This window comes from Ochlerotatus camptorhynchus, unplaced genomic scaffold, assembly GCF_037179485.1.
Source record: "Ochlerotatus camptorhynchus isolate MF236.1 unplaced genomic scaffold, CSIRO-AGI_Acam_v1.1 ptg000357l, whole genome shotgun sequence".
Lineage (NCBI taxonomy): Eukaryota > Metazoa > Arthropoda > Insecta > Diptera > Culicidae > Ochlerotatus > Ochlerotatus camptorhynchus.
Window position 1 is genome coordinate 6,271,694 of NW_027040845.1, and position 19,230 is coordinate 6,290,923.

At 36.7% G+C, this 19,230-nt stretch overlaps 1 protein-coding gene across 2 annotated transcripts in view; it reads right to left on the bottom strand.

Moving 5' to 3' along the window:
• Window positions 1–19,230, bottom strand: part of Chi (LIM domain-binding protein 2 Chi) — a 68,465-nt gene that overhangs the window by 28,022 nt on the left and 21,213 nt on the right. For both annotated transcript variants that reach the window (XM_065231514.1, XM_065231516.1), the window contains exon 2: window positions 12,620–13,457. In XM_065231514.1, coding sequence (XP_065087586.1) covers window positions 12,620–12,626 — 7 coding nt within the window. In that variant the 5' untranslated portion in view covers window positions 12,627–13,457. The remainder of the gene's footprint in view (window positions 1–12,619; window positions 13,458–19,230) is intronic.

Here is a 19,230-nt window from a genome sequence, read left to right on the forward strand (position 1 = left end):
CCTTTGTTGAAGAAAACAACTGTCTATCTAATTGAGCAGTCAAGTTAAGCAATTAGTCAAATGACACACTATCAGCTGCTCGTGGTGAAATTATCCACTGAACCAGTGATGTCATATTTTTCATCTGTATTTCAAGCTATAGAAATATTTTTCGATTTACAGTCTCAAAAATCCGTATGAATCTGTAGACTTTATTCGAAAATCTGTATAAATCTGTAAAACAAATTTCTTCATTAAAGATTGACTAAAAACCTGATCAATTCCAGAAAAATCCCCATAGCATCCTGCACTGAACTGTCCATCATACATCCCTTCGTCTGAACAATTTAGTCAGCTGAACAAGGGCTATACCAGTGTTTGTAAGTTCTGGTGAGACCCGTATATAGCCAAAAAGGCGAAAAAACGTGCCTATGGTTTCTTAGGAGACAGGCGGCATTCTTCTATCCAGCCAATCTCTAAATTAAAGTCAAACAATTACTCACGAGAAAACTGAAATCGTCGTTCGTGTTAGGGATTTGACTTCAGTTCGTCTGCCTACAATCGATAGTCATGCAAGGAAGCACGTCATTGATTGATTTTAGTCATAAAGTTCGATCAATTTTCAATATTTAACTATTGCCAAATATTTTAAATTAAAATTCAAAAACATGTTATATAATCTCAATCAAATGGTATGAGAAGATTTATAATCCCTTAATAAATGGCTGAGTTATTAGCGTTTAAAATCTGATGTTATTTCGTTACATGCCTATGGTGCCTGGCTTCCTCCAGATTTTTTTTTTTTGGAGATTCTAATACCGACAAATAAAATTATATAACTTTTCAAAAAATTCTGTAGGTAGCCTAGATCATCCTGGACGGGGCCAAGCACCCACCCTAGGCACCCCTAATAATTACGCCAATGACCCTCAATATAGTAAAGAAAGACGTAGCCCTACGTCAAAATTCAAGGGAGCTATGAAAAAAAAGCAATGCAATTGTAAGAAATAGTCTAAGGTAATTGCGAGGAGAGTTCTTTCTGGGTAGAATGTTTAGGTAGTTTTGAGGAATATATTCCATGATGATTGTGAAGAGGATTATAGGCCCAATGAGTATTCTAAACAAGTTCTGAAAATAGTTTCAAGAGTTCTGAATTCCAAGGGGTCCTTGGAATTGAAAAAAAAAAACTCTTGCGGAATAGAATTTCTAGGGTAATTTTCCAAAGGAATTCTGAGAAGTTATTAGCATTTCCAACCAACTCTGAAAATCGTTAACTTGGCGTATGAAGTAACATAAAAAAAACACTTTGAATGTTATTTAACATAATTTCGAGGGTATTCCGAAAATAATATCTAGCGAATTCAAGCTGAACATCTCATTAGGTCCTAAGTAACATTGACAGCAGTGATGGAAAAGTTCGCGAAAACTCACTATGACTCGCGAACTTTTCCCTTTGTGAACTTCGTGAAATATCGCGAACTTTGCCAACACTGATTGACAGATTCTCTTCGTCGACTTTGAATCCCCAAGGCCATGTAAAGACATTCCCAAGTATTTTCAGCACAAAGATCGATAAAAGAATCTTTTATCTAGCATCTAATACGACAAACACAACAAGAAACGGTTACGTTCTTAAGTTATTAACTAAAGAGAAAGTCGACGAAGAGAATTGATCAATGTTACTTAGGACCTAATGCAATTGAATTCTGATAACAGCTCATGGGAGTATTGAAAAGATCCCCTAATAGCAAGGGAACGAAAAGTCGGAAGAGCACTGTAGATAGAATAGGTATGCATAGTTTGCCCGCCACTAAATACTGGTGGTCACCGCGGCGCGTGCTTTAGCGACCGTCGAGAATCGATTCCAGCTACCTCCGCACACTACAGTGCAGCAAAGAGAGATCATCCTCTTATTAGCCGTTTTGTCACACTACCCGACCGCGCTCGAGCTACAAGCTGGTTGCATGCAACGAGGACGACCCATGACGACGACGACGACGACGACGACGACGACGGCAACGTGTGCGTGTAAACACAAGAGGAAGATTTTTTTTTTGCGTCACTCTTCTTCTGCTAAAAGGAATGTTTCACCTAGTTATCGTTGTCGTCGGTTGGATGGCAGAAGTTTTCCCGATGACGTTGCGTTGTGTCGGTGGGCAGAACAGACAGAACCTTCCTTACTCGACGACCGACCGACAGCGGGGAGGGGGGATACAGTCGGTTGACAGTGAAATGCTATGTTGGAGAACAAACTGTGCGATGGTATAGTCTCTCGGATTTGGAATATTTGCGCGAGGAACGGCGCATGATCCGAATGTAAACAAACAGGAATTTCAGAAGAGGCTTCATTCATTGAAAAGTTTTTTTTTGCGTACTTACCGTATGCAAAAAGTTTATCTCTACCTATTTTTTTTTTACGTGAGAGAGACTACTAGGGAAAATGCTGAATTTAAAAGGCTTGCTGAATTGCTCTTAACTTGTGGCTTTTGTTCAGTGCTCGTAAGCAAGGTGAATTTATTGCATTAACAGAGTCAAAATGCATTCAAATGTTCAGCATTGAATTGGCATGTTGAGTGTTTTTTTAAAATTTATTTTTAAATGTTCAAAAATCTTCTCCTAAAGCAACATAATTCTCGCGTAACTTGTCAAAAGGTCCTAAGTAACAAATGTAAACAAATCGAGTTAATCGATACCAACTATTGGTCTTCTATCATTGTATGTGTTGATGATGATGATGGACTACCACCTCTTGTAGCAAGGCGCCTGCACATAGCAATGGACTATTCTTACCACATGACTTGATCAAGGTTTGTTTTCTGGTTGTACTCATCTGGTCGTCTTCTATCATTGTATGTGATGATAAAACTACACTCATACAATTTTACTTTATTTTTTAAAGATAATCATAGGTCCAAATTTGTCAAATGAACAGTTTAGAATGCTGGGTGCTTGATTGTCACTTTTTGCATTTGGTCTGCCTGACATGATTGGTGCTCATATTCAGAAGGCGGTGCGTAGAAAACTAATATACAGGTATAAGTAAGACGACCAGTATTTTTGGGTATTCTATTCTGAAGTCTGTGAAAGGGAATCTAGTATTATGTAAAACAAAATGTCCAATGCAACACGCAATGATTATGTCATTGAGCATGTACATGTCCGAAGTACAATTTGACTAGTCAAAATGTCCTATGTGATTTTTTATATACTGTAGCACGAAATTTAATGTAAAATGGTGATTTTACCGTTCATACTGAATTTTCACCGTTATTATTCACTGACTACTGTAAAAACAAGTGTGGTAGAATGTATTGTTTCAAATCAGTTTAAAAATAATTTGTCAAACTTTAACATTGTTCTTCTCAAAATTGCGGAAATGTTACATTGGTCCTTTTGAAAAGTTACGCGAGAATAATTGAGTAAATAGTTAAACCGGCGTAGGTACTTTTAATAAACAATAACTTCAACTTATCGAAACTGGTAGATCACCCACGCAGGCTAATACCATAGAGGTAACTCTAAGACTAGTAGGTCCCGAAGAAACGTGCTCAACTTTTTGGCTCAGCTCTGGTACTCTCTTCGGTCCCAAGCTAATCGATTCACCCCTCGAAACATAGGAAAATCCACTAGCCCCTCATTTTATCTGTCAAACTTTCATAGCGAATCAAAACAAACATTGTGTAGTACTAGAATTTCGACTAGAATGGGGTACGTAAATCGATTTGCTTGGGACCAATAGGCTATTCAAGTAGCGAACTGACGTGACAACAGAAGCTGCATTCAAATTATTGCCCAAGACGCCATATTTGAAATACGTTAAACACTATCGCCATCTACTCATCCGATCGCGAAATAGTGTGGGCAACGACACGAACATACGTAACATTTATATTGTCTTGGTCTGCATCTCACCTCGTTTGACAGAACTCGGTACTAATACCACCATCAGGAGTGTGAAATAAATAGCCGAATTTTAGCAAAAAAGTTAATCATTGCCCATAACAAACAATTGGGCTATTTTGCCTGGAGATGGTCTAACCCGAGTGTACCCCATTAGGCATAAATACGTTAGGCATACGGACGTTACGCATAAAATACCTTGCTGCTGTGCAACTCTAGAAACCTGCTTAACCTGTAAACCTGTAAACAATGCTTAAATTAGGCTTAGCGTTGAATAAAAAATGATACAAGTTAAACAAACATAGTTTATTTAATAAGCACAGTTTGGAATCCATTATTTATCATATCATAAGTGACGTATCTACATATTTACTTAGATCCATGATTAGTAGCGATAGTGGTTAAGTAATCTTACAATGAAAACTCAGCTTAGTTTTGAACTATATCTTGAAATCAATCGCATCTAGAAATAAAAAAATCACACATTTGTTGTAATATATTCTTACACACATATTGCAAAAGTCAAAGAAGAAAAGGTTTTCCTCAAAGAACAGCTCAAGAAATAAAGAATGGTGAATTCTGTGATTTTTCATTCAATAACAAAAAAACAGCCAAGGTTGAATAAAATATGATGCCAAAGAACAGCTCATGAAATCAAGAATGGTTAATTCTGTGGCTTTTCATTCAATAACAAGAAAACATACCTGCTGCTTCCAGGATTTCCTGCCATACTTTTCGATACAACGATTCTGATTTTGTTGTCATCAGAATGAAAACTAGCGGAACCGTCTGCTGATGTGAGGGAGCGATACTTCCATGAACAGTGACGAGTTGCCGAAAAAAAACAAGGAACTGTGGCAAACGTACCATCTGTAACCCAATACTTTGCCTGTCCAAGACGTCGTTCATGAGTTCCAAAAATTAAGGCTCTTTCATTATTGTCACCGAAGTCAGCAATCAATAGACGGTCTCCATTATCATCCTTCTGGAATTCATTCGGTAGATTATGCCTAACGTCCATTATGCCTAACGTCCTTTATGCCCAACGTCCTTTATGCCCAACGTCCATTATGCCTATCGTACATTATGCCTAACGTCCGTATGCCTAACGACCGTATGCCTAACGTCGTGCACCCGGTCTAACCCATTGTAAATCTTACTATTGTTCAAAACTGATCGATTTTGGCATCGTCGTAAGTTGCCTATTTCCGTCGTATTCATTAAAATCAATGAAAATATAGCACGTCAGCTACTTTGGTTCATAATTTTCTTCGATCACTACCAAATTTACAATTAGTGTAACAAATTTGAACTTCTCGTTCATGACAAAAGGCGCACAACCCTTAAACATATGTCATGGTGAAAACATTTGGTCTTCAATTGGCAATCCCACCTCATGACATCACAAGCTCTGGAAAAATTCCAGATGTTAAGATATGTACCTAGTTCGCACATGGATGTGACTTTCAGAAATCTAAAAACGTGTGAATTATTAATGTCAACACGATACTGGATTGATGATCTGTTGGATAGATTTTACCGTGCAATGGATTCGACCAATAGTAGTTTGATAGAGGTTGATGCATGCGAAGGGATATCAATGTAAATAGAGGATTTAATTAAACTCGATCAATTTATCGGTTAGGATCTATGGACAGTGGGTCAATAGCTATAAAACTAAACAGATAAAAATATTTTACAATTTTCAACCACAAACTAGAGCAGGTTTTTGAAAATAAAATTACACGTTGAACAATCAGTAATTCAATGAATTAAAACTGAAATTGACACGTTAATTTAAGTTGATATCGTTGTTCAATAAATTTCAATGGGGTTCTTTAAGGATATTGAGGTAAATGCATATTCGTAATCTGCATTTAAGATGGAACCCAAACCCAAAATTTCATCAATTTTGGTACACTGCAACTATTTTAAATATGTACGATTACATTTGCAAAAATCACCTTATTAGCGCCCCTGGGTGTCAGTTTGTATGGGAGCGAGGTGTCAGTTTGTTAGTGTAGTGTCAAACAGTGAAGTTATTATTTTGCTTTGAATCTTGATTTAAAAATCGAGATGACAGTGTGTGGATTCGAACAAAATATCGCTGTGCTCAGAAAACGAAGCTCTTTACGATGATGTATAAAAACCGATACATTTTTCATAATTAAACAACCCAGTTGAAATTTTCACTGTTATGTACATGCATCTTTGCCAAATATAATGCAAATTAATGAATTATTAAATAATTTCAAGTAAATTTAAAGTTGTGTTACAGTATGTTTCAACTGAGGCCACAAAATACATCAATGGGATGTATTTACAAAATTGTTGCTGTGTAAGCGTTTCCGTGACTTGGTGGCTTCAACAAAGACCATCTATTACGTCGTTTCTCAACTTTCTTCGTACTTCATATTTTTGCCGCATAGGTGGCACTCGAATCTATATTTTAAACGGAGGGTTATAGAAGGATGATTTCTTCGGCAAAGTTGTGCATTTTATAGTTTTGAGAAATGTTATTCTATAGACATCAAAAACAATGTGACGCACCAAAAGTGAGACATCGGCTAATTGTGGATCAATTTTGTGTATGTTATAAAATATGCAACTTTTAACTGTTCCTAAACATCCTATCATAATCAGCATTTATTCTGGTGCTGTGTTCGATAAAATTACAGTCAAGATTCCTATAGTACGGATTTGTTCTTGCCGGATTCCTATAGTACGGCCGCCGGAGATGAACCAGCGTCTGGCTGAAAATCCTGATCAAGTGGTCAATTCATGAAACCGATCCTAGAAATTCATAGTTCATTTTGATAAGATGTCTAGGAGTGATTTTGAAAAATCTGCTGAGCTCTAGGATCAGATTCATGAATTTACCATTTTCACGAATGTTCCGGATCTTCCGGTGACGAATTTCATAGCACCTCTCGAATGCTTCAAGCTCCCTGTTCCGTATATATTGCTGAGCTGGCGGCAATATACTATGCTCTAGAAACGATCGCTTCACTTCCACCAAATCACTATTGTATTATTACGAATAGTCTTAGTTCTGTCGAGGCTATTCGCTCCATGAGGCCGGTAAAGCACTCCTCGTATTTCCTCATGAAAATACGAGAACTCCTAAGTGCTTTATCTTTAAGATCTTTTGTCATCACCTTTGCATGGGTCCCATCTCATTGCTCGATTCCGGGCAATCAGAAGGCGTACTCACTTGCTAAGGTGGGCGCTATGGAAGGCGATATTTACGAGCGTCAAATCGTCTACAATGAATTTTTCTCAATAGTCACTCGTCAGCTGGCAAAACAAATGGAGTGAAGGGAGTTTGGGACGATGGCTATACTAGATCATCCCTAAGGTGTTGAAGAGTTCTTGGTTCAAGGGGTTGGAGGTGGGTCGAGACTTCATACGCCTGATGTTAAACGCTCACTTGTTCCGTGTTGGGCTGGGGGATAGCAATCTCTGTGAATGTGGACAAGGTTACCAGGACGCAGATCACATTATTTGGTCATGTGCTGAGCATCGTGGAGTCAGATCTGAGCTGTACGATTCCCTTCAGGCTCGAGGTAGACAACCGAATGTTCCAGTTCAAGATAATTTGGCTAGACGCGATCTGGAGTTTATGAAACTCATATGTTTACTTTAAGAATATTAACCTTAGATTGTAAGTTTGATTAACCTTGTGTTTAGTTTGTATTTTGCACGTGTGGGTTTTTTTTAATGTTTGTTTTCAAGATGAATAGAAATAAGTTCATGTTTTAGGATTAATTAAATATTTGCATCGTAAACCACATTTCAAACCTCCTTCTCCCTTTTCCCATCCAAAAAATTGTAAATCTCCACTAACCTCGAGACAACCGCGAGTATTCGGTCCAGTTCCTTTAACTTTAAATATAAGACGTTAATAACGTATAACGACAATGATAACTTGGCTCTGTAAAGTTTATTCGATTGAGCCTGTACAAATATAATAATTATTAAAAAAAAAAAGATCACTTGAAGATACGATATGACGGAACATTGATACTAATTGTACAAAACACAAGTAAATGCTTCCAGAAATTAGTTAAGATAACAAAAAAGTGTTAATTGTTAGTCAACAAATGTAAAGTTGCATTGAAATACTTTAATACTTTATCCGTTGAACCATTCTGAACGGCCATCCCATTGTGGTTATATCACAGATTGGCTAATAAATGTAGATATCTATATATATTTTCCGGTACCATGGAGTAAACAAAGTAAAAGTGAAAGACGAGCTGCAAAATGGAGCACATGCGATGCGACAATGGCGTAATGCTCGTTAAGAAAATACCCGGAGACACTGTTCATTTTTCACATTGGTGTTACGGTTTTATAAGATGCAACTAGGAACTCAAGATCATCATACAAAAATAATGGACGTCGAAATGTCGTAGACATCAGAAATAACATGGGAGACTTTCGGGAGACCATGCTGGGATTGGGAGGGACCATCAGGGCACCCGATTGAAGCGATTTTGACTGGGAGAGTGGGAATGCAGGGCTGGTAGTGCTGATGCGATATAATAGTAGTGACTTTAGTGACTAAAATTACGGAAATAGTGACCAAATAGTGACCTGTAAATATTAAATAAGTAACCATTTATATGGTAACTAAGAAATTCAAATACGGTTTGATATTGAAATAAACTTATTATGTCATGGAACTTAAAATCAAATTTCATAAATTCCTCTAATTTAATCGAATCTCACAACGGAATCTCCTGTGAAGTGCTTTTGAAGTGATTTTATCTGCGTTCGAAATGTTTAAAATTTTGATATATCTAGACAGATAACTTTGATAATTCGCTAAGAACTTTTCACAGAATGTCTTCAGAATGATCTCAAGAACTTTTTTAGAATAATTCTCCCTTCTCTTAAACTAAGAGGCAAATAAGTTTTTTCAAAAATAATATTGCATTCTTGAAATTCTTTGCAGAACAATCAACAAAATTCTTGAAAATAGATTATTTTCGTAGTTAGAAATGATTAACATCAACTATCAGAATTAAATTGGACATTTTATACGATAGATGAGGAGATGAAAGTAAAGAGTTGATAGTTCCGTTATAGTAAGCTAGTGTGAAATGTGTCTATAGAAAGTAGAAAGCGAACAAAGGACAATTTTTAGGAAGGTACGAATCGGGTAGAGCATCTCCTTTACCAAGCTCATCCGTTAATGAGGAATGGTGAGGGGTGTTTCCTTCTACCACCACTGGCTAAAGGGATGATCGCCGATTTGCTCATGTACCTCCGATGTGCGGAAACAGTTCTATCGATTGTTTCACACTCAAGATCTGACGTAAGCAACTACCCGATTCGTACCTTCATCAAAATTGTCCTTGCTCGCTTTCTACTTTGTATATACAATTTTCACACTGCCGTACTATAACGGAGCTATCAACTCTATAATTTAATCTCCTCATCTGTCGTATAAAATCTGCACTTTAAGTCTGATATTTGACGTTAAGCATGTGAACGACTATGTAAATCGTTAAATTCACGCATGAAGTAATAACACATGACTAGTTAAAGTCGACAGTGAGCATGCATAAGGGCCTATACGCGATGATCGATTCTCTTCGTCGATTTTCTCTTTTGTTAATAACTCGCTAGATTTAACGTTTCTCGATGCGTTTGCTGTTGCTTTTGATAGCCAATACAACCTGTTACTACTCTGCATTGAACAAATTCTAGAATATTGTTTCGCCTAGCTGTAGCAATGCAAAGAGAAAATCGATGAAGAGAATCGATCATCGCGTATTCGCCCTTATGAATGCTCACTGTCGAAGTAGATTATTTTCGATTTTTTATTGATTCTTCTAGGAACTCCCTGAAGGCTCCTTCCATAAATCCATTTTAAATTTATTTGAATTATCATTAGAATTTCCATGCCATTAACCTCAGAAATTTCATAAATTTCTGCTTAGAATAAACTTGGATTTCTACCCTGCATTCAATTGGAAATTCAATTCGCAATCTCTTTAGAATTCCCATAATATTTCTTCAGAATTCTCAAAACAAAAATCCATCACAGAATAACTTTGAACCCCTTCTCAGAATTCCTTTGAGATTGAACCCTTAAAATTCGATTCCATTGGTATTCTTCTCGGAATTTATTTCGAACTCTTTAGAATTCTCTTGGAAGTATCTTCAGAAATCACCCCAGAGTTCTTTTAGAACTCCATCTTAGGAGTTCACAGGATTTTCTTGGAATTGTCAACAGAGGTCAGCAAAATTTCAGAACTAATTTTGAACCATAGAATTCTTCTCAGAACTCTCGTTAAAATGCACTCTCAATTATATTGGAATTATTTCCAAAATTGTTTCGGAGCTGAATTTTGCGTATAACTAATAATTTAAACAATAATCAAAAGCGACGCTCGTATGTGTTAAGTCAAGTTTGACTATATAGGTAAAACTGGCTTAAGATTTAAGCGGAGATGAAGAAATCGGTCCTCAGAGTTCTTAATTTTACATTCGACTTTCGTAGTCTGTATTCTTCTCTGATACATCTTGGTGTCATCCCTAGAATCCTTTAAAATTTTCTTAAAATTTACTTTGGATTTAAGAAAGTTCTTAATCATCCTTGAAATACTTTTGAAAATTTATCACAGATAAATTGGAAAGTTTCCAAGGTTTAAAATTTATTTTCTGGGAAAGGAGGTATATTTAGGCATTTCCTAATAATTTTTCTGGTGTTCTAAAATTTTGCGGTTCACTGGTCACCCTGGTTTAAATATTCATTAACAGGTATGTATATTTTGTTAAATCTGCTGTAGACTTTCTTAGTGCCAAGTACTCAATTTAAACATTTTGTTTATATTTTTAAATGTCACTCTATTTTAGTAGTGAAAAAGTGACTTTAGTGACTATTTTTAGGGAAATAGTGACTTTAGTGACTATTTGGTGTGAAAAGTGACTTTTTAGTGACTGGCATCAAAATAGTGACCATTTCACTAAAAAGTGACCTGCTACCAGCCCTGGGAATGCCAACTCCCTGTTGATAAAATTTCATGGATAAAGGGCGGGCTCTTCTCCCCACTCATTAAGCCATCTTCCTGTTTGGGGCTCGTCTTTTTGACCAATTGTGCGATCATGTTGCTGCAAGGAGTCCCGTAGATCCGTATAGGCGACTTTGCCTATCGATCCACCCAATCCGTTTTTGTCCCTTTATACAGCGACATGTTGAGGACAATCAGCGGTTATTAAGCTTGATCAAGACAAATAGAGAAGAGAAACTCCCCTGCTAGTTTCCGTGCTACAATGGGTGGTAGAAGCACACTGTAATGCACTATCATCATGCCCATCTTCTTCTGGTTTGCAGTTCAGGCTTACTAAAATCAAACGAGATGACTTCTTCTGTAATCTGACAGTATATGTGAGAGATATTTTTATTTCATTTTGTCAACTTGTGTGATTTATTGTTTCAAGTTTTTAAAGCTTTAGTATTCGATACAAATACAAAACTAGTAAACGATTAATTTCTTGTAACATATTATTGGGGGCCCTGGCTTTAGCCCACCATCGGCCTACCGTTAATACGGCACTACCTCAAATAACTCAAAAGTTGATGTTTAGAACTCCCTAACCATAGGGACCACCCAAGCTTAATAAGGGTCAATAAGGTTCGGCTGCTTTGATGTCGACATCAGTGGTAATCAACACGATTCTAAGCAAACATTTTTGCAGATCATCTAAAAGTTAATCCGAGTTGGAGCTTACCACCATAAAAGATTAGCTAAAACAAATGGGAAAACTTTCCCGAATACACTATTTCCCTAAAACTAATGGATTCGGCGTAAAAACTTGTTACCTACTGTAGAAGACTTTGGATGATGACAAGTGTCATCAAATTGACTAAATTTGTGACCAATGTAGTCTCTGGCACTAAATAGGTTTGTTACCGTACTTGCTTTTTTGCTTTTGCTGTACAGCAATAATGCAGGAAGCTTCGATATAGGCGGTGGGTGGTGCCGTCTAAAGGTACCAGAAGTCTCCTAGAAAATTGTGCATGTAACTCAGTTTGTTTTGTTCTTCTCTGGAACCAATCGTCCGGTCAGGAAAAAACCAGCAACTTCTAGGAGGCAGATACGAAGAAATTGAAATAATCGGTTCAGCCATATTCGAGACAATTGGTTCACATTTAAAGGTAAGTTAGTTTAAAGTCATCTTAGAGAAGATGCATAAATTAAGTAGCATTTTAGAGTGATCAGCCATGTAGAAAAATACACTACAAGGGGGAGGAAGACCAAAATTCGTTAAACGTTTGTTTACGTTTGATGAAGCACCAACTTTGGACCCCATCCCTCATGCAGCGTATTTTCTACATCGATGGTCACCCTAAATTGCTACATCATTTATGCATCTTCCCTTAGTAGAATCATTTCAGTTTTAACAAATCCATTAAAAAAGAGAGGTAAAGCGCGCGTTGTGCTTACTATGACGTAAGTAAGATCCATAATTAAGCTCTTTTACAACTGTCTATGCAAAATTTTCTAACACACTTATGTTGTAGTGGAACAAGATTATTCGACATTGAAATGTCAATATGTTGTCATTGGAATACTATCGACAGCTGGATCCCCTTTTACATTTTGTTTTGTATACAAATTCACGGACACATCAAGCGATTATTTACCATGTAGCGCTACAGCACTTTCGATTGCTAAAAGGATATGTGAACCATAATCATAAGAGAAAAAAAAAATCAACTTACCTATCATATTCTAAACAGGAGAGCGCTGGGATGAAATCTTCTTTCGAAGAGGGGAGGACAACGATAATTGTTTCGCTTCGCGTCTTCCAAGCTCTTTTGCCTGCTTGTCTTTCTTTCGCTTCTGTTAACAGTTACAATGTCTCTTGTGATGCGTGTATGCTCTCTTTCTCTTGATTTGGTTGCGTAGTCTCTAGGAAGCGCGTGCTTGAGTTCTGCACGAATTGGGGGTGGGTTGCTGGCTACGATGATTTCTACGACGAGTACGACGACAACGACAACAATGAACTAACGACAGTTGCTGCTCCTTTGGGATGATGACGGTGAGATGATGGCGACAAACCACACCGGGTACGGTTCGTTTTGTAGTAGCACCAGCAACCGTTGCGATAGTTGGTATTAAAGCAGCAGGAACACTCGAGTCTCACCAAATTCCGGTTCATCTTAATACACTAATTAACTGTACAGCCCCGAAAAACAAAAAAAAAATAGGTGGAGTAAAACAAGATGGAAACACAATGATCTCGTTTTTTTTCAGCTTTTTTTTTTTACACTTTGCTTCAACTGCTTCTCTTCACTTATATGTATTTTTATCCGCCAATACACGGTTAGCTTGTTTGCTGTCAAAAAATTTGCTCATCTATGGAGTTTTTCTCTTCACACTCGCGCCGGTCTTCACTATCTCCCGATGTTTGACTGTTTTCACGTACGGCTGCTGCTTGGACGACCGGGTTTGATTACACAGAAAATATAATATTATTGCACTTTCTTCCTCTTCTTCATTCAAGGAATTATTGATTCTTGCTTAGTGGATTCCGCGCGTGGTGTTGCTGTTGAACTGCTGAAAGTAGAAGAGAGTTGATTTTTTTTTTGCTTTACTTGCTTCTGCTTCTTCTCGCGTTTAATTTGGTTTCACTGATATTATTTTCTTCTTCTCGACTCTCTACTAGCGCGCACTTCTTTGGGCACTTGACTTCCTCAAGCAGCAGCAGCAGCAGCAGCAGCAGCAGCACAAGCAGAAACATTGATGGCAATGCCAGCAGCAGTAGCACCTTCCCCAACCGCCAGAGGCATAAACCATCATCAAATCCAATCCGCGCACCACGGCAGAGAGTTCGCGATGAGACTCACAGCCAGTGATGCCACCTCTTTTCACGTCTTCGTCTGTATTTTGAGTTTCAAAAATCTTTTTCATCTGTAAATGCTCAACAATCTGTAAAATCTGTATGTTTTTCCCAAAAAATCTACATAAATCTATATACTTTTCAAAAATCTGTATCTGTTTTTTACAGATTTCTTCATCGAAAATTAAAAAAAAATATTTATGATTGCAGGTAAATCTGAATATGTGGCATCACTGCTCACAGCCTTAGCCAGCAAAAAAAATGCCGTAACTAAAAAGAAGATGATGATGATGATGATGAGAAGGAGACACAGCGACCGACCATCAGCAGCCAGAAGCAAACCAACGAATCAACCAACCAACAGTCAAACGAGGAACGAAAAAAAAAACGCTATAATATGACGGTGTTGTTGTGTGCGAGGGAAGTTTCGTAGTAGAAATAAAAAAATAACGCGAAATGCTCTGACTCTCGCGCTGACACTACCTAGCTGTAGCGAGTGAGTGAGCGAGCGGGCAACCGGTCAGAGTTGCCAGGTGGATAAGCCAAAGCCAATCCCTTCGTAGATTGCCATGATAGTTTCACTAAAACAATGCTATGGTGGGGACGACCCCTGCTTGGTGGTTAGCATCCATACTTCTCACGTCAAAGTCACAAGTTCAAATCTCATCCCCGGACAAGTCACGAATGACCCAAGAGCGTTAGACTATAATTTAAAAAATGCCATGGCAACTCGTAGATTGTAGGCGCCTATCATTGTGTGAAACCTCTTATTATTAGTTATGCTATATATTATTGATGCTGGTTCCACTTGTGGACCCGAAAATCAAGATGTGACCGAAAGCTCGATTTCAATCTTATTCGACAGGATCCTAATGAAGGACTTTATTAGCTTTCAGTTGAGATCAGGCTTGTGAAATTCTATCGTGATTTCGCAGAAAGAATTCGCGCTTTAATTCAAGATCAACGAACCTATATTCAAACAAATCTCGCGTAACATTTGAAAAGGGCCTATGTCCGAAATGTAAACAATGCAGAAAATGAATTGTAAATTTTTCCGCCAGTATTTTATTTATTTATTTATTTATTTGTCGTCAATCAGTGTAGACCGTTTTACAATAGTGCTGTTGCCTTACATGCTATTTTAAAACATACGTTTTATTTGAAATTGTCAGTAAATGTAGACTGCATATACAAATATCTAAAAAATAAAAATTGTTTTAAACTTAACGAGATGAAATCCTAGCAGTTAGTGTTTTCCTTACTGTATCTTTAGACATCGTTAGATCTATATGCTCACAATAATCATTCTATTAATTGGTCCATTTTTACCATAATTCGTTCTGTGAGGTGACAGTTGAAATACATTTCGAGTTCTTAACATGCGTGATGGTACGTAAAAATTTAATCTTGCTAATATTTTTTCTGAATTTACGCGTTGTGAGATAATATCATTGACAAAGAAAATCATGGAAATTTCTCTTCGTTTCTTAGGTGTTTCAATGTTTATCAACATGCAACGGGACTCATAAGAAGGAAGGGGAAAAGAGGTCCAGCCTAGTTTCCTAAGAGCAAATAACAAAAACTGTTTTTGAACTGATTCCATACGATTTATATAAGTTTCATGGTATGGAGCCCAAACCACACTGCAGTATTCGAGAATTGATCTCACGTAAGCTATATAAAGTGTTTTGATGGTATATGGGTCTTTAAAATGATAACTAAATCTTTTTATGAATCCCAACATATTATTTGCTTTGTGAATTGTGGTATTCACATGATCTACAAATGTCAACTTCGAGTCAAGAATTACTCCTAAGCAGAGTTGGTAACGGTCAGTTTGGTCAGTGACGTTTGACGAAAACCAAAAGTAAATTGTCGCTGTACAAAAACCATCATTTCCATACATTCTTCGTCATTGACGAAGAGAAGCCGACAGTAATCCCTTTGAACAAATCCTATCGCATCTTTTACCTTCACTTCTCTTTTCTGTATCATGCATGGACAAAAAAAGCAAATACCGTCGAACGTGCATGTGAGCAGACTAGTTACCACACTATGAGCGCTTCTTGTTTTCCTTTAGCCTATCCATTCTCCTAAGCGTTGATAGACCAGTGGTAAAGACACAAGCCTGTTAATCTCAACGTTGGTGGTTCGAATCCGTTTTGCACCCATTTTAAGTTTTTTGTGTTGCTTCCAACGATCATCATTTTTTGTCAAACAATATGGAACGGCTGACTAAAACGAGCAGCTTTTAATCCTCTCCGAGTAACCGACCGATCTAAGAGAGAGAGAACGTACTGAGCTAGTTTTTTTTTCACGACGTAAATGAAAGAGGACTGCCTTCATACGGAATTTGTCATGCGCTGCTTGGAGTGCGACGAAGATAGTAATACAATATTTTTCATCACTGACTTTGCTCTCTCTACGTTGATGCAAGACAGCCCTGCTCCTAAGTCCCTAATTTTATCGCACCTTAGCTGGTTTCCTAGAGTACATGTAAAATCTAGAGTAGTGTTTTTTTTGGAATATGATATAATATTGCATTTTTTAACATTAATATCCAGCAGACTTTTAACGCACCAGTTGTAGAAAACATCAATTTCATTTTTAAAATGTAGCAAATCAGAATTGTCAAAGATTTCCATGTACAGTTTCATATCGTCAGCATATATGAGCACATTTAAACGATTTAACACAAACTTCACGTCATCCACAAATAAAATAAATAATAAAGGACCTAAATGAGATCCCTGTGGAACTCCCGAGGTAACATTAACTGGCGAAGATATTTTTCCTTTAAAGCGGACCATCTGTATTCTTTCTGACAAGTATGATCCAATCCATTTTAAAAGTGTACTTGTTATACCTAAACGTTTTAATTTAAAAAGAAGTAAGGGAATGTCTACTCTGTCAAAGGCCTTACTAAAGTCAGTGTATAAGGTTTCAACGGTATTACCTCTATCCATTGCTTCAATAGAAAAGTTTACAAATTCCAACAGATTAGTAGACGTTGACCGACCTTTAAAAAAACTATGTTGATTATTTGAAATGCGATGCTTAACCTGGTTAAATATTTTCTGGTTAACAATTGCTTCAAACATTTAGGAATGCATGACATAATTGCAATACCTCTATAGTTTTTAATATCTGACCGTTTGCCAGATTTAAATATTGGAACTAAAAATGATTTCTTCCAATTTTTTGGAAAATCACCTGTTCTGAGAGATAAATTGTAAAGCCAAAACAATGGTTTAACAAAACTTGTTGCTATTTTTTTCAATAAAAATGAAGGTATTTCATCAGGACCAGGTCCTTTGCCGGCATCGAGACTTTCAAGAGTCATAAAAATTTCTTTAACAGTGATATTATTAACTGATACGTCATTTTCCTTTTAATTCCTATATCATTTTCATTTTAATTCCTATATAAATAAATTGAAGTATTTTAGGCATTTATATTGTTCACAATAACAATAGTAACTATATCTCAGTACACAACATCCAAAACATGCGAAACGTTTTTTAAATACATGAAAATCGATAAAAATTTAATATCACAGTAATAAGCCTTTTTGTGAATCTTTAAATGGTTAGGCCCTTTTTGTTAAGCCGTTGTGCTTGTCATCATAAATTGTAGGCCATTTGCTAAGCCTTTTCTTAACGTCAAATAAATCATCGGCCCTGCCTCAAGCAGTAGGGCCTAGCTTTGATTTGAAATTTTTCAATCATCGGCCCTTCTACGTCGCTAGGCTTATGAATGGAACCTCATCGAACGAAAAAAAATATATGTTAGGCCCGAGGTTAGGCCGTTTTAGCATGAATGATTGGAAAAATTTCGTGGATCTGCCGTTTTTAAAATCAAGTTATTTTTAATGATTTTTATCGATAATGCGGAACATTCCTATACGACTGGTAGCTAATTACCAGTGATACAGAATGGTATCAAAAATCGGTTTGTTTACATTTTGATCATAGGCCCTATTCAAATGTTACGCGAGAAATCTTCACGTTTATGCTGCATCAACAACAGAGTGCTACAAATAAAAAAAAATAGAATTAAATTTTCAAGCGACCTATTGCAGTGACTTTAGTGACTAAAATAACGAAAATAGCTACCAAATAGTGACTTTAAAAGAATAAAAAAGTGACCAATATTGACATTCATTGATCAGAAAGATATAGATACACGCATGTTTCAAGCTTCTTGAAAATAAAACAAATGGTTTAAGGAACTCATCAATTTGATCTCCTAAGCTAATTATGAGTTGATAAGCAAGAGTACGGTCCAATTCTAACCTCCATTTCCTCACTCTGCACTATTTTGTCAACCTCGATTTTTTTTTTGATTTTTAGATATTAGAGGCAGACCACATAACATATGTGGAACTCGATCATTAAAAATCGACCCCATTTCAGTGATTTCAAGTGGTATAGAAGGACATCTATCTGTCAAATTGATTATACCAGCCCTATTTTTGATATCAAAACGTATTGTTTGTCTGAAATTATGGCCTGGTAAGTCTGGTAACTCCACGCGTTCATTTCTTCTAACTCTAAATTTGGGCGGATTAATTTTTTCAATTTTTTTTTTCTCTAAGGCAAATTTTGAATAAAAATGTATGTAACCAATTGCATCAATCTTTGATTTCATAAGGTTTCGTTTGAGAAAAAATACGACTGTGCAAATTTGGATTTAAGTGCATACATTTTTAAGTCCAGAGAGTAGCAGCACAATCTTCGAATTGTTAGCATTACATTGCATTCAATTAGCATAATATCCGGAATCAATCCAATACAATTCAACAAGGTTGAGAGACGTAGAAATATTGCATCTGTTAAAAAGGTAAATTACTGTTTAACAATGCTCTTGATTGACTTCTGATCGACTAGAAAATACTAGTGAAAATATCCTTTGAAAAGCCCCCTGTCCCTAGTCGAAAAAAGAATGGCCGCATTATCAAATAGACTGTAAACAGCAAACTCTGTCAACCATTTAAACAGCGGATGAAAAAAAAAAGAGGCGATAAATTCTCTGGACCTCACCTATTTACACTCATTGCACATTAGCTTGACAATTGACAATTCGCCTTTTCGTTCACTCAGTAACTTTTTACTCCTATGGTAAAATCCGTAAAATCCCATAAGCAAACATCAGTCTGGCCATTAAACATCGTGAACATTTCTTTACCCTTTCACTCCTATGAAAATCCCATAAGATACTGTCGATCTTTCCGTGAAAAGACGGTGGTTTGCTCGTACCATGGTGGAATGAAGAGATAAGACAAAGTCCACTAGATTTCATGCACAGATAGTCAGATGCTTATGAGATTTTACCAGTGGCGTCGCATAACCTCACTTTTTACCTGTGCACCAACTTTCAAAAACAGATTTAATGTCATATTCATACTCGAATCGGTTGAAAAATACACTTAATCTTCTAGTTAACTCGATATCTATCCATTGCAAGCAATATTTTGATAATTGTTTATGT